The 16,105-nt window shown below is 40.4% G+C and overlaps 2 protein-coding genes across 5 annotated transcripts; both read left to right on the top strand.

Annotated features, from left to right (window-relative positions):
* Positions 1-15: 15 nt before the first annotated feature.
* On the top strand, positions 16-7,992 carry LOC310767108 (putative 2-ketogluconate reductase). Of its 4 annotated transcripts, none has more exons than XM_083623990.1 (7): positions 44-183; positions 1,186-1,386; positions 3,134-3,518; positions 4,185-4,356; positions 5,854-6,032; positions 6,679-6,775; positions 7,643-7,992. In XM_083623990.1, the coding sequence occupies exons 2-7, from the start codon at positions 1,219-1,221 to the stop codon at positions 7,797-7,799; spliced, it is 1,158 nt and encodes a 385-aa protein (XP_083480116.1). In that variant the 5' UTR covers positions 44-183; positions 1,186-1,218; the 3' UTR covers positions 7,800-7,992. The 4 variants fall into 4 exon arrangements, with proteins under 4 accessions (XP_083480117.1, XP_083480116.1, XP_083480115.1 ...); XM_083623989.1 differs by lacking the exon at positions 44-183 and adding an exon at positions 462-967; XM_083623991.1 differs by lacking the exon at positions 1,186-1,386 and having other exon boundaries at positions 16-183.
* A 72-nt stretch (positions 7,993-8,064) lies between these two features.
* On the top strand, positions 8,065-15,208 carry LOC310767129 (glyoxylate/hydroxypyruvate reductase B-like). The gene is made up of 6 exons (XM_083624055.1): positions 8,065-9,592; positions 9,929-10,342; positions 11,107-11,278; positions 12,235-12,413; positions 12,953-13,049; positions 14,699-15,208. The coding sequence occupies exons 2-6, from the start codon at positions 9,961-9,963 to the stop codon at positions 14,853-14,855; spliced, it is 987 nt and encodes a 328-aa protein (XP_083480181.1). The 5' UTR covers positions 8,065-9,592; positions 9,929-9,960; the 3' UTR covers positions 14,856-15,208.
* Positions 15,209-16,105: the final 897 nt, after the last annotated feature.

Genomic DNA, 16,105 nt, shown 5'->3' with positions numbered 1-16,105 from the left:
TGGGGGCGGGTAAGTGCCGCCCAATGCAGCGCTACGCTTAGCCCCGCGAGGGCAAATGAAGCCGTTTGCCCGCCTTTTGTTTCGCCACTTCCGGAGAGGTTCATTTCGCGACGGAAGTGGAACGGCTGCTCTTCAATCGACGCCTGAGCGATGGGGACGAGTCCATTGCAAAAAGAAAGGGAGGTAAGGGGGAATTGTTCTGGTAAAACGGGTACCTGTTGCGTAGAAGAGAGTGGTTCTGATAGCTGTGAAGCCCGCGTAGACCTTGGGATGACATCAACCGTTTGGGAAAGGTTGCTCGCCGAAAGCTTGTCTAGCGGAGTTCTTGGTTTTGATGGTTTCTTCCAACCCGTAAGGAAAAGCGAATCGAGAGCTAGGATTGATTGCTCGTGTCTGGCCGCAGTTCTTGCCATTGCCCCCTCCTGCGGGCAGAGACTTGCAATTAAGACTCTTGCCAGCTTCAGACCACGTGATCCTTTTGGAAGTATATTTCTCCTAGACAGCTGTAATACATATTGTTTTTTACATAGATATGCATTTATTTTAGCACCATGTGTAAACTATGAAAACATGGGCTGATAATGGCTTGCCCCTGCCATATTTTTGCTCTGTAGACAGGGCAAAATAAACATAGCGTATTTTATCCAGGTTTGCTACTGTAATGACTTTTTCCTTGGCTCCTAACGGATAATACATTGAGTATTTATTTTTAATTGAGAAGCTTGTAAATGCTGTTAATAAATATCTGGAAACCAAGTATAAGACTGGGATACAGCCTTGTTAGAAATGTGTACGTACTAAGAAACATATGTGCTGTGTGCATAGCTCACATTCAGGCAGAGCCAAGCCAGCTAAGGGGCCTTCAAAGCAAAGTTAAAGAACTGACTGTACTCGGTGCTAAACACAGTGTGTGCTGTAGGAATCAAGAAATACACACATTGTTTAATCCATTCCCCTACTAAAACTGGTAAGTTAGTTACAGCAGAAACTGTTGTTAATCTTGGTGTAATCTTTGTTAAAAGTTTTAAACATCATTTATTTTGAGTGATTTATTTTGCTGGCTCCACAAAGGGTTTTTAGAATATAATTGCACTGTTACTTTTTTTTTATTCAGAAATGTCTGCTTTAGTATCAGCTAAATTTTCACAACACTAGCTTAGATTTAAATTGTTGTTTCTTGGACAGGTGTTCCCAAAACACTGTGTTTAATGTCGGATTATGCTCAGAGTTAAAGCCTTCTGCTTGGCACAGTCTGTTCAGCTGGCTGCTGCCTGGGTGAAAGTCTCCAGCACGCATTGGTCTCAGTGGGCAAAGACAAACATTACCTGTGTGCAAAGCTACAGAACTGAGCAAAACAGCACTGGGGGAGCAGCTTACCAGGCCAAGGTTAGTACCAGGAGGAAGCAAATTGCCTTGTAGACATATTCCTGTTGATGATTAAAGTGCTTATTGTGATTATTTATGCTAATCACATAATATATATTTATTGTGATTATTTATGCTAATCACATAATATATATAAACCCATGTGGCTATATTGCATGTTAAGGCTTTGAGTGAGGGAATTACTATTCTTATCTCTAGCTTGCTGAAAAACAGAGAGTTTATTCCTTAGCAGGAATCAGCTGAGGGTACTTGTACTAGGCGGCCATTAGTAGCCCCTGGACCAAATTATAGCCACCTATATTTAATTGCATCCTGGGAATGGAATGGGGTTGCTGCCAATCAAAGTGGCCTTTTGGCAAAAGTCACTGCTGACAAAATCTGTGGTGAAATATGGGGACAGAGAGATGTAAACTGTTCCAGTGCTGCAAGACAGCTGTTCCGCCACCTCTCAGGTGGGCTCCATTGCCATTCTAAGAGAACGAGGGAAGTCTTCATGGTGAGTTGTGGCACCTCTTTTTCTAGAAAAATAGCACTGCCCACAGCCCTCCATTTGAACACATTGCTTCACACACCACAACTGATTGTATTATTCATATTAGACAGAAGTTAGTAAGCATATCATAGAAGGCAGTAACTAATGGGGTCCCTCTTATGTGGGTTGAAGCATACATATAGCGCAGAATTTGGGTGTGATGTGTATGTTTTAGTGGGGTGAGAGTTGTATATTGTGACCCAAGTTGTGCCTTGCCAAGAGGGAGGCTGAAGATGGAAGGGTTCCTTGACTCTTTAAGAAGTTTTTTTAATGTGCTGCTATGTTTTGAGGGCTTTAGGATTTTATTGTTTTATGTTCGATTATATTACATTTTGTAGTTTTTCATATTCATTGTTTCTTGTATATGCATATTGTAGTTATTATTTTCAAGACCACAAGGTTACTGCCTTAATATTTAAGCAATATTTAAATACTGTATAGGAAACAATAATTTACTAGGTATTTTTCCTAATAAATCATCCAAAGTAGTGTATGCTGTCCTTCTCTTAGGATGAACAAAATTAGTTGATGTTGGTGTTTCTATTAAAAGATAAGCAGCTAAATCTTGTGAAGTTTTTTTGTCCTATAACTGGCTGCAGCTCATTTCTTTGTACAGAAGCTGACACAGTCAGAATCAAAACTGATAAAAGGCTAATTTGATCAGCATGAAGCATTCTCAGACATTTTTAGAGAGGATCCCATTCCGCTCCAGCAACTAAGCATTTCCTCTGCATCTTACATGTTGAATATAGCTTTATCATTACATTGTAGTGTCTTATTGCCACAACTGGGCAAGAAAATATGCATGTAGAAAGTCATCATCTGTTGCAATTAAATCCTGTTGTAAATTAAATCCTCCTGGGTATATTCTTTTTCTTATGTATAAAATCTTTATAAATGTCTAAACACCACAAAATGCCATAGTAGTGTACCACAATATTAAAATAAAGGAAATAGAAACAAATAAAGCAGATCTCTAAAGAGAAATCTGATACTGCCTGTGAGTCAGCTTGTCCTCCTGGGAACGCTTTTAGAAATAGATGTTTTAAGCACCCAACCAAACGTAATTATTGTCAGAGACTATCTAACTGTTAATACAGAATAATGCAGAATTCTGAGACTCCAGTTTACATCCTTGGATATTTTCCAGTGGCTTTATGAAAGCCTAGTTTTCTGTTTTCTGTTTAACATTTCTCATCATCCCCTTTTTTTCAGGGTATGGGAGAAAAAGAACTGCCTGGTGTTTTGATCTGTGAAATAGGAGGCACATTTGGTGTACTGGAGAGCCATGTGGAGTTCCTTAAGAAACACTTCAATCTCATCACCCTGAGAGAGTTTCACAGAAACAAGGACGAACTTCGTGAAAAGATCAAGTCCATTTTTGTATTTGAGTGCAGACCTCTCATTGACCGGGAACTTCTTGAAAGCTTGCCCAGCCTAAAGGTGGTAGCAAACTCAGGGGTAGGAGTGAATCATTTGGACTTGAAACTGATTTCGAGCTTTGGAGTAAAAGTCACCAACACCCCACATGCTGTTTCTGACTCCACAGCAGACATAGGCATGGCCTTAATGCTGGCATCTGCAAGAAGACTAGTGGAAGGTAAAGTCATTTTCTTTTGCAGTTTGTGTAAGTTGCTGTGGACACATTTCAGATTTTGTGGGACATAACTTGCACTAATATGTTAAGATTTTGAGTTTACCACTCCCAGTATCAATCAGTCCTTAGATCAGCTGATCAATAGTTATATGATAATGCCCATGATATAGTGATAAATAATAATACAGGTATTTGCTCCCTTTTCCAGCTATTCAGGTACCAAGTAGAAATTACCTTTTGAACTGAAAATTATGGAGTACTGTACTCCAAATTTTGGCTTGCTTCTAATTTGTAACTGAAATTGAGTCAGAGCCAATATCCATTTAGCTCCACGTTTTAAACCTTGATGGGTTGAAGCTCTTCAAACGCTTGAGCAGATGTTTCTCTAATCCTTCCATACGAGATCCCTTAACTAGATTTAACAGTGATGGATTCTGCTACCTTCTTCCTTAAATTTATTCCCACCTATATTTTTATGTGCTGCTTATTATACAAATTCTAAGTAGAAATATGCCTTACAGGGACTCCCATTTAGAGCTGTCTTCTGATTTTCAATAACTATTGTAAATGGTGCAGGCGCGTTTTCTAATTTCTGAAATAAAGCTGTTGTAAGTACTAACACTCTTGTTTCTCATTCGCTGCTGCGTGGCTTCTGCTTTTGTTTTTTAGGTTGTCATATTGCAACATCTCCAGATACCACACATTTTGCGGTTGACTGGCTGGGAGTAGAAGTTACCCGGGCCACTCTTGGTATCATTGGAATGGGCAGCATTGGGTATAAAGTAGCCAAGAGAGCAAAAGCTTTTGACATGAACATCCTTTATCACAACAGGAACCGTAGGTATATCTTTGATGAAGGTGTTGTACAGTGCAGCCCATGCAAAATTAACATGGGAGTAAGTCTCATGGATCTCAGTGGGGCTTACTCCTGAGTAGACATGTACGGGACCTCAGCCTTAGTTATTTAACTTGCAATGTATTGGTAATCTAGGTTTCTATGTCTGTTGGAAGCAGTTGCTCGAAACTACCAATCTCTGCACCATGTTACAGTGTCAGTCTGTGTGTAGTCATGGAGGCTAAGGGGCTGAGAGAGACAAAAACAATTCCTCCATCACTTGAGACTATTTTCATCTCTACCATTAAAGTGAAAAAGTCATTGTATGGTGGGGTTGCCATATTTCAAGAGGTAAAAGTCTGGACACAAAAAGTTGTTTGGCTTCCTTAGGGCAATCACCCAACAGCTCCTCCGCCACTGTTGAGCCTGAGCTGGCCACACCAGAGCCCAGGTTGCCAGAGCCACCCCCACACAAAAGAACCTTCACCAAAATCCAGGACATTTGCTTTAAAATGTAAAATCACCCCCCTCCCTGATGGGCATGTAGGACCCCCTAAAGAGGATGTGTCCGGGAATTCCTGGACGTATGGCAAACCTACGTGTATGGTGATTCTTCTTGCTAATATTTGAATACTGAAGTGGAAAGCAAGTGATTTTTAAAGACATGGTGATTTTCAGACTTACAATATGGTAAAACGACCACACACACACCTGCCTGTTCAGAATTAATATATAAATCAGGGTTTATTAGATTTTTGTCTTGAATCTGTTTCTGCAGCATGCACAGAGTGACACATACAAAATACGGGTAATTCTGCTTATCTGCAGTATTGGCAAGCAACACCTAAAGCAGGGCACACAAGGAGGTGCGCTAGAAGACTAGTGCACTAAAAGACTAGAAGATCTTTTCAAAGGTTAGTAATCATTTTTTTAAAAAACAACTGCTAGCCAGAAACACATGCAGGCTCCCATGTTCCTCAAGTTTTAAGATTCTCATGATCAGCCAGCATCCTTTAGCAATGCCCTTTGGCTGCCTTGAAAGGCAAGCATGTAGCACCATGCAAGGAGCAACACTGATGTTCACATGGATGCTGCACTGAATGAGGAGGGATGCAGTGGACTTTAAATGTTGCCTTTTGACCTAAAATTTGGCTACCCATAGGAAATAATCCACGAGGAGCTCCCAGCCCCTGTCAAGTATTTGTTCCGCCTGGGCAGCTCCAGGGACGAGAGTTACTAGTACAGTGGTACCTCAGGTTACATACGCTTCAAGTTACAGACTCCGCTAATCCAGAAATAGTGCTTCAGGTTAAGAACTTTGCTTCAGGATGAGAACAGAAATCGTGCTCCGGTGGCGCGGCAGCAGCAGGAGGCCCCATTAGCTAAAGTGGTGCTTCAGGTTAAGAACAGTTTCAAGTTAAGTACGGACCTCCGGAATGAATTAAGTACTTAACCCAAGGTACCACTGTATAAGTGACAATTGTCACATTTATTTCCTTCCAGGAAAGAGGAAGAAGAACAGGCAGTTGGTGCCACTTATTGCAGAAACATAGAAGACTTGCTCCAAGGGTCTGACTTTGTGATGTTGGTTGTGAATCTGACACCTGAGACACACAAGCTCATTGGGAAAAGAGAGCTGCAGCTGATGAAACCCACGGCTACTCTCATCAACATCTGCAGAGGTAGGGGATGTGTGACTACCTAAATGTAAACTTCAGCTATGTAAATTTTTCAAATACCTATTTTTGCATATTTTCCATCCTTGTCTCTCTTCTTTTGTGTAAAAGGTGATACATTTCACCAGCACTAACAAAGGGTGAGGCCAACAACCAGTTTTCAGTGTCAAGAATCAATATAGATTATTTTGAAACCAGTAGTATTGGGGAGGGGGGAATCAGGAGTATGGTACAAAAGAAAAAGAAAGGGAAAATTCAGTGCTGAAGAAACATACTTTGGGTACATTGGATTTGGCACAGCTGTGGGTTTCATTACACCCTAATCCAGATGTAGAAGGAAGGAAGGATGGAAGAGCAGTATCACATGAAGTGGCTTTATTGGTGAACTTTAACAGGTTTGCTGCAAAGGAAATGGATTAAGGACTGGATTCATAAGCCTTTTTACTATTTTGGGTCAATCAAAACATGTTTGGAGAGATAATGTGGAGAGTCCCTTAGTTCCTTAAAATGTGTTCTTTGGCTGCAATCCTAAGCACACTTACCTAGGCATTAACTCCACTGGACACAATGTTGTGCTTTTCAAGTGAACAATGCAGGAAACGAGCTTTCAGTCTTTATCATGAACTACTTTATGACTTTCTGTTCGTATCAGGTGCAGTAGTTGATCAAGATGCCTTGGTAGAAGCGCTCAAAAATGGAGTTATTAAGGCTGCAGCTTTAGATGTGACTCACCCTGAACCATTGCCAAGGTAAAATATTACCAAAAAAACCACCTTTGCTGTTGTTGTTTTAGTCCTGACATGGAATAATTATTATTCATTGGTCCAAAACTTCAACATTAAGTTTGCCTCTGTTGCCGCCTCCTTAATGCTTGATGTGTTCAGAAACCTGTGTGCATGGATAGTCATAAATATGCCTTCTTCTGAATTCATTTTGCCATTTCTTCTGACTGACCAGAGTCTCAGAGTATTTGGATTTAAACAAACTGAAGTAACACAAGAAATCATGATGGTAGAGGTATTAAATATAACCCATTACAAGCTCTGTAGTACAACAACACAATAGCATTTGTGTTCAGGGCTGAGATAGCAATCTGTCCCTTGTGCTGAGGTCCCAAATGCTTTTCCTTTGCCATCTAACGCTTTGAAACAAAACAACCTTCAGATTGTACAGTAGGCGGCAAAATTTGTTTTGCTGCTTTAATTCATTTTCACTCAAACCTGTACCGTGCATTTGAAATGCAAAAATAGAGCAGAATTGTAAGGGGGAGTTCTTGTTCTAAGCCTAGAACATAGACTGCATTGTTCTAAGCTTTCTATCTAACAGTACTGCCATACAAACAAGTTTATAGGTGATGAGAACTTTGATTCAGAGCACCAGTCACTCAAAAGCAGATCTTCATAGGGCTAGCTCCTAAAATGATTTAGTAGATCATATCACACTTAATGATTGTGACCTACACAGTGTATAGAAGACATCTCAGTGGAAGCTAACTTACCATTCACCCCCCCACCCCGAATTTGGAGTCTTTTTCAGTGCAGTCATATAGCAATATAGTTACTTTGATCTGCCCGTGCCAGATGACTTCTGATTTTTCTGTTATGGCTTCCTTGCAGGGATCACCCATTATTGCAACTGAAGAATGTTATTATAACTCCTCACATTGGAACTGCAACTGTGCAAGCCCTGCTTATGATGACAGAAGAAGCAGTGGAAAATATACAGGCTGTTCTCAATGACCTCCCCATTCCTAGTGAAGTGATCCCCCAATAGTTTGATGGAGAACATTAATAATCAATGGCTGGTCAGCAAAAGGACATTAACCGCTAAATAACAATGGAGAATGAAAATCAAAACTTATCCTACGTAGTTTTCATTTATGGCTTCCCATACTGTAACTATTTTCTGTAATTATATTCTTAAGTAAAAGAACTAATAAATGTTGCTCCAAGGCTTTCGAGCACAACAGCTGGCTTTCTGATTCTTCCAGCCCTTTATTTGTACAAACATATTCACTGCAGCCCACATTTTCCAAATGGAAACTGGTTTGAGGGAAAGCACTAGGATTCTTCAAGTAGCTTTAGGATAGTGTTGAAAACATCTCTGTCACGTGAGAGATTTCACGGGTGCCATTTGCTTACCCAATGGAGACTGGTGCCTTTAGGATATAAGGTTTTAGTTACACATATATAAAACTTGAGTATAGGAAGGAGGGGCTCACACTGCAGCACATCTTGCTTCCCCATTAGGAAGAGTATCCACACCCAGTTGTCTCTGGCAACATGACAAACTTCCATCATGCAGAAGGAGGGTGCTTAAGAGGGCTAGCTAGGTCATAAGCTTAACAAAGAAACTGGTTTGAACAATCCAGCAGTTTCTTCTACTAAATGCCCCATCTTATAGATACAAAACTACAGGCTTGGTGGAGACCCAAAGGTGTAATCCAAACCAACCTCCCAATCCTACAAAAATAGATACGAATTGTGACTGTCATGGGTACTGTATTCCAAAAACCAACAGTGGGGAGCATCCTGGAGCCATAGAAAATAGGGATGTGCATGCAGCCTCAGTCACTTTCAAAAGTAAAATAATACATAATACCCAGTGGAGTTGCAATACCAAATTCAACCGCAACTGATTAAGAGGCTGCTTGGTGTTCTGTTGGACATACCATGTACAGGTTCAGCTTCTGTACCCTTAAAAATGTGAACTGTCCCAAACAGCACTGTTATATCTTGTCCTACACATGCCATTTGCATGAGGAAGATGACACTCCCCAATATGCTGCAGTAGCCATCTTGTTTCCCCTTGCATTTTTGGTTTCCCAAGAGAACTACTGACCACTGTTGGCTACCCCAGGTTTGAATGTCTCACATCAAGCAAAAGTGGAATCCATTCATGGCATAACTGAGAAGAGTGCAAAAAAGTGGTTGTGTTGGGTTTTTTTTACATACTAAAGCAAAGTGATTGGATTGTACCCAACGCTATATAAGAGGAGTTCAACTTGAGCAACACCACATTCCCTACCTCTCCCTTGCAGCCCCCTCACGTGTCCCCAGACTCTGCTCTGGGGGGTCCCTCAATGCTATGGAGCAGATTTTGAGTTAGGGGTGCTGCAGGGGAGAGGAGTGGGAAGTTTTGTGCAAGTGGAAGTCTGCTGTGCAAGTGGAACGGCGGTGCTGGATGCAACCTGTTGTTGCATTTGAAAACATATCTTTATATTATTAAGACAATGTTGAGGTTATAATCAAATAAAGAAGTGCATTGTGGTTGAGTCAGATTTAGCAAACAATGTATTTGGAGTGTGTGTTTTTTTAAAGAAACAATATGCCAAAGTTCTCTCTGTTGATTTACTAGTAGAGAATTATGCATATCTTTAACGCTCATGGATTGAACTTTGTTGGATAATTAAATATGTTTAAATTAGTTTGGATTATACCCATTCTTGGCAAGCAAAATGGCTTACAAAGTAACTTGATAAATTCCAGTGTTCAAAGTTCAGCAGTGCTGAGATTTGCATGCTACTATTTCAAGACATCCTTTCGATGAGCACAGCTTCACAACCGGTATTGTGTTAATTTTTGACGTTTCCTTTTCTCTTGAAATAATTGCTTCACAGATAATCAACCACACAGAGGTTTTCTTGCAATCAAGCGGTATATACATTTTGTTAATAAATAAAATAAATAGGAATGAGTTTATGAGTGCTATCGTACAAGTCTTGACAGTTTAAGGATCAGGCTTTGTGAAGTTTGATTTTAAGAGATTCAGAAGAGACAGGTTTCTGACCATGTTGGTGTTCCACCAATTTTTTTGTATATTGTATGTCTTGCATATTGTATCACAATGAAGGAAAATAATCCAATATTTTGTGGCGTGGTTTGTTTCTCTATGCTTTTCAGAAAACTAGTTGTCTCCCATCCTTTCGAAGATCATGCAAGATTCCAAGTTGCCTCTCTTACTGATCAGTGAAGTAGGTGGCACCCTGGGAGTCTTAGAAGCGCACGTGCCGTTTCTGAAGAAACACTTTCAACTTATCACCATGAAGGAATTCCTCGAAAGCAAAGAATACTATCATGCTCAAGTCCAAGCTATTTACTCGTGGTGGCATAAGCCAGTCATCGACAGTGAGCTGTTGAAAAGTCTGCCTAACTTAAAAGTGATTTCAAGTGCAGGAGTGGGTACCGATCACCTGGATTTGAAGCTGATCTCTGGGTTTGGAGTTAGAATCGCCAACACTCCTCATGCTGTCCACAGCACTACAGCAGACATTGGCATGGCCTTGCTGCTGGCAGCTGCCCGAAGACTTGTTGAAGGTAACACTGACAATACTGTGCACATTTCTTTACAGTTACCCTTGTCCCATTTTCCCGAGCAGTGAGAGGTTCCAGGGCGGAGCACTTACCCAGATTTGATTCCCTTTGGAAGGAGGTAAGTTGTCAGGAAGGAGGCTGGTGTCAGGGATGAGGAGTCAGATTCAGGAGATGGAGTGGAGGACTCCAAAACAGAGGACATGTATGGCCAGACCCAGAAGGGTTGCTACCCAGTGAGCTCATGGAGTCAACATAAGCCTGGCCAGAGGAAGTGGCGCTGTCATCCTCTGACTTGGAAGACTCCATGGAAAGTGACATGCAACCAGAGTCTCCCGCTGAGAGCTAGGCCCCTTTAAGCAAAGCAGCACCTTGCAGTATGGGTGAGGCTCACAATGGGGAGGTATCAACACTGCTGATATACAGGAAAGAAGCTCGCTTTGTTCTTTGCTGAAACAACATACAGTAGGAGCTTTCTGTTCAAAGAGTACAGCCTGAGCCTCTGCCTTCAACCTGAACCCTTTTCTACCTAGTATTGTGTCAGGTTGCCCTGTATCCTACCTGTTTGTGTATATGAAATTTTGTATGCAATATGACTTTTGTTACAATCTAAACAAATAATTTAACACTGATGTATAATGAAAAATCACCTATTTACAGCCTCAACTGAATAACTCAGATTTCTTACAAAAATCACTCCCCCCCCTAGAATTCTGTTTTTAATGAACACCTCTTCTCCACCCGCCACCCCTTATTTTGTCATTTTGCAGGTTGCCAGATTGCTGTTTCCCCTGACACAGACTATTTCTCTAATAACTGGTTAGGAGAGGAAGTCACAGGGGCAACTCTGGGGATCATTGGAATGGGAAGCATTGGGTATAAAATTGCTCAGAGAGCCAGAGCTTTTGAGATGAAAATTCTGTATCATAACAGGAACAGAAGGTAAAAATACACAGTTTGATCCCATACAAAATAGAACGTATCTTCACCTCTAAAGCTGTTTTACCCCCAAATCTTTGTGCATGGGTGTAAAGAGAAAGATCAGCTGGTCTTCAGAAGTGAACAAACACAGCTGTACTTTTCAACTCATATTTCTGCTTAATGTGCTGAAGAGAGGCTTGCCTATCGTGCTTAGAAAAGGTGAGCCATCCGGTGAGAAAAATATAAGGATAAATAAGGGCCATTTCACACAAACAAATTTCAGTTCTTAGTAAATGAGGAAACTGGCTAAGTAGCTTGTTCCAGCATTCACCCTAATGCCATGAAAATATGTGAAATCTTCCTGCCAGTCTTCCAACCCTCCCACTTTTTTCTACAAGAGAGCCATGATTTAAGGTTGATATTCATCCTGAGCTATGTCTGAATTTGGCTTTTGCTGTGTTCCGTTTCATCCTCACTCTGGTTTTCAAAGCTGTTGCTTTGCTAGGGAGGAAACTAGATGTTACAAAAACCACAAGGACTGCTGAAAAGAGCCAGGGGCAAATCTCTCTTCTTCCCTTCAGTAACACATTGTGGAACTTAGCTGTAGTTCTCCTGTACTTAAAATCAGGATATTAAAAGAACTTAACCTCATCATGATGGAGGGAGGGAGAAGCTCTACTACATGCGGTTGCCATTTTTGGTGTGTGTTTTAATAATGTCAGTTTGCTAGGAAAAAGTACACAGCTCAACTCATTTTTAAGCTAATTTAGATGGTTTTATTAAATTTCAGTGGCTTGATTGTAATATTTAGGTTTTTCAGCTTTGAAAAAGGTATTTAAACCTTCTTAATTTCTTTGCTAGAAAGATAAATATCAATATACAGGGGAGATTGGAACATTATTTGTGAATTCCACCCCCCACCCCCCAAGAACCAGCACTTGTTAAACACATCATCCTTGTTTTTGTTTTTCTGTCAGGAAAGAAGATGAAGAACAGGCTGTGGGTGCCTGCTATTGTGGGGCAATAGAAGACTTGCTCCAGCAGTCAGATTTTGTGATGCTGGTTGTAAATCTGACACCTCGGACGTACAAACTGATTGGGAAAAAAGAGTTGCAGCTGATGAAACCCACAGCTAGTCTTATAAATATCTCTAGAGGTAGGTCATAAAGAGCTGCTTGAAGAAAAATATTGAGTGTTAGGACTTCAAAGCACAGCACTGTCTGAAAGTCCCTTTGCAAAAAGGCTTTCAAGCAGCCCAATCAAGCAGCCCTTTTGAGCACTGCTTTTTGAAGAGGCCCTGCATTCTTTATCACAACATGTGAATCTGTGCTCAGCTTAACATCGTAGTTTGTTTTGAGAGAAACAAACTACGAGTGTTGGCTCACAAATTGTGTTATACCAAGGCTCATGGTCTGTTGCTCCCAGCTTGATGAATGGAGGTGTGTAATGAGATCAGTTCAGCAGCATGTACAGTACTTGTGTTCTCCTTAACTCGGAAGGTGGTGGTCTCTCCTTGATTGGAGCTTTTATAGCAGAGGCTGGATGGCCGTCTGTCATGGATGCTTTAGTTGGGATTCCTGCGTTGAAGAGAATTAGACTAGAGGACCCTCGGGTGCCTTCCAACTCTATGATTCAATGAAACCATGCAATGCACCGTTACCCAGCGGTTATCATAAGAACATGATTTCCACACAGGGCAAGTTGTAGACCAAGATATACTTGTGGAAGCTCTTCAGACTGGTGTTATTAAAAGTGCCGCTATGGATGTCACTTATCCTGAACCACTGCCCAGGTAAACAACTATGTATTTATCTATTTTAAAAAATGAATGACTATACTGTAAGCACATTGTAAAGACTGCTGGAAAGCATAGGAGTAACCAGTGCTAAAGTTCAGACTGACATCTCTGCCTTCTTCCACTGTATACTCTAGGAAGTAGTAGGAGACCCTATATAGTACACAACATGCTTCCTTTCCAAATTGAAGCCATGAGGCAATGGAAGGACAGTGTGAGCAGGTGTTAAGTAAATGTTTGAGTTAGTGCTGAAAGCTTTCAACTGCAGCTGGGATTCCTAACTGCATTTTAAAACATCCCTTGCCGCCCACCAAGGCCCCTGTCCCTGCCAATTTGTTTAAAAAGTGTCTTTGGCTTTTTTGTTACTGTTCATTTGGGAGGATTACTTGCTTTTTTTGTGGAGGGGAGTATGGTCTGCTTTTAATCTTTGTTTTATTTGGGGATTGGGGTGGAGCCTATTTTTGGAGGTGCAGTTCTGAGCATGGACAGTTTTTTGTCTATAAAATGGGAATTTTATGCTGTTCCCGGGAGTTTGTAGATTTCCTTATGTTCCTCCAGACCAAAAATAGTTGGGGACCCTGCAGTTCGAAGGCAGTCCTATAATTGTAGTGATTATCCCTACACCACAGTTATACAAGCATTATGCTGGTGCATTATAGTTGAGATCCCATGCACCTTTTATCACGCAGATAAAACAGGAAAGGTGGAGCGTTAGTCCATTCATAACAAGCAGCCAACTCTATTTCTCAGTGCAACATACCTCACACCTACAACCTCTTCCTCCCAAAGACATAGGCTTATGGTCAGTTGTCTGACTGCATAGATAGCTGACAGAATACTCCACACATGAATGTATGGCATCACTGTGATTGGAGCAAACATTTTGCGAAAGAGTAGGCCATATAGTCCAAGAAGAGGAGGCACTTCAGCCATGAGTTCTTAATGTACAAGGAGATATCCAGAAGTTTAGTGAGAATGAGCAAGACAATGGGAGACAGAGGGTGGGGTTTTGAGTCGTCCGGGGCTCCCCACTGACTCCAATGTGAGTGTTTTCATTTCGCATTACCTGTTCTGCAGTTATAATTGTGTGCTGGTGCCATGGACGCTACCAGCACCTGAGGTTCTCTCTCCTTCTACCTAATGCCCAAACTTCCTCAGTTCATGTTGTTGAATCAGCTAAACATGCATTAAGCAGCACCAACGCAACAGTGGTCCAACAGCGATGTAATCTACAACACTTGCATGTTTTTGAGCTTCTAACATGTAGGTGGGCTCAGGGGTGACCCACTCTCTAACGGCGAGTGTAAGTCGTGGGTAGGATTGCTCTGTTAATCTTTTACTTTAGAAATATAAGTTACATAGATCTATAGTGATTTCTTTATATATAACTACACATTAACTATTATACTCTACTAAAGCACCTGTATAATCAGAGGGAGTAAATAACCACAGGGGCTGAAACTGAAGGGTACATTTGCTTACTTTCAAGTCATTTGACTTTGGTACGTTGCTAGAATATGGATGATTGCCAAGTCAGATAACTAAAATCCTTCAGACGGTGGATAGCTCTAAGTACTTTTCCTTCATTTTTTTGAATGAATGCCACTTCCTATATTCATAACCAGTCTTTTTTATCTTCTTTTCAGAGATCATCCATTACTAAAATTAAAAAATGTTATCATAACACCACATGTTGGTATTAAAACACACAAAACTACTTTTATGATGACAGAGGAAGCAGTAAGCAATGTATTGGCAGCTCTTAATGGTCTCCCGATGCCCAGTGAAGTGTTTCCTGACTAAACTTATGGGCTGTCATCTAACATAGCAACATGGAACTATTCTACATTTTTCTCTAGTGCAAGAAACATATTGACAGATGTATAAATTCAATCTGAATCTCATGCCTCATGCAGCTGTGTTTGTTCTGGACTGAAGACACAAAACAAGCCAACAGGAGATTGCATATTTTGTTAACTCCTCCTCATAGTTATAGCAGATAATGTCCTTTGTTACCATTTCACACAATTAAATTTCAAACAGTGCTTGCTCGTTGATATGAAAAACTGTTGTGAAAATTTCTATGCTTGCATTTTAAATATTATATACAATATTTATAACAAAGAAATAAAAATAATAAATGTGCTTTGAAATTTGCAAGTGAGTTACTTCTTTCACAATAATTTGTAGCCAAACCGAGCTTTGCTACCTGGTAATCAATTAAAAAATGGAAACTCTGATTGCCATTTCAAAGTAAACGTCTTCTAAAAGGTTTAAAATAAAGTACCACCACCACGGCTTTAAAAGTTATAAATTGGATAATTTAATATCTTGGTGACAGTTCTTCCAGCCCTTTTGTTTTGTCAAATCGCCCCTCAAAAACTAAGTTTTCTGTGAGGGCTTTGGCACAACTCGCTTGTTCCATGCTACCCTAACTAAGCCTCCTACACTGTAATTGGAAATGTTCGCACTTCATTTCTCTACCCTAGCCAGTGGGAGCAGCAAACCATGCAAAACAGGGAATATTTGAAAGACTGAACATGTGACCTCTGTTGAGAATAGGTTTATCAATGGCTACTAGTTACGATGGCTATAGACAGCCTTCAGTCCCTGCATGTAAAGCACATTTCAGGTATCATTTTTTTAATGCTAAGAACCTCAAAGAAAATAATAAAGTTGAAACATACAGATTTTTCTTTTCATTTGTTAGGGGGCAGGGAAGAGTAGGTATTTTTGTGACCAACATCAACATGCTCAAGCAACCTAAGTTTTATTGCCTTAAACTCATGTGATTTTGTTCCTAACATAAAATTTATTGCCAGTTCACCAATGAGAAACTAAAACTATCAATACAATAAAGGCTAATCAACCTATTGTCTATTTTATTGTATGAGTCTTATCCAAGAAACCATGAACTTTAGAGAGAGAGAAACAGAGATATTCTGAGTTGCGTTGCATGTCATGCTTCTGGTTGTTTTACTCACATGTGAAATAGCATTTTGAAAAACTGTTGGCAGAACCTGAAACTTTGGGAAATTATCTTTAAAATGATA

The sequence above is a fragment of the Podarcis filfolensis genome, assembly GCF_964270895.1.
Source record: "Podarcis filfolensis genome assembly, chromosome: 7".
NCBI lineage: Eukaryota > Metazoa > Chordata > Lepidosauria > Squamata > Lacertidae > Podarcis > Podarcis filfolensis.
This window is presented reverse-complemented; position numbering and strand designations above follow the sequence as displayed.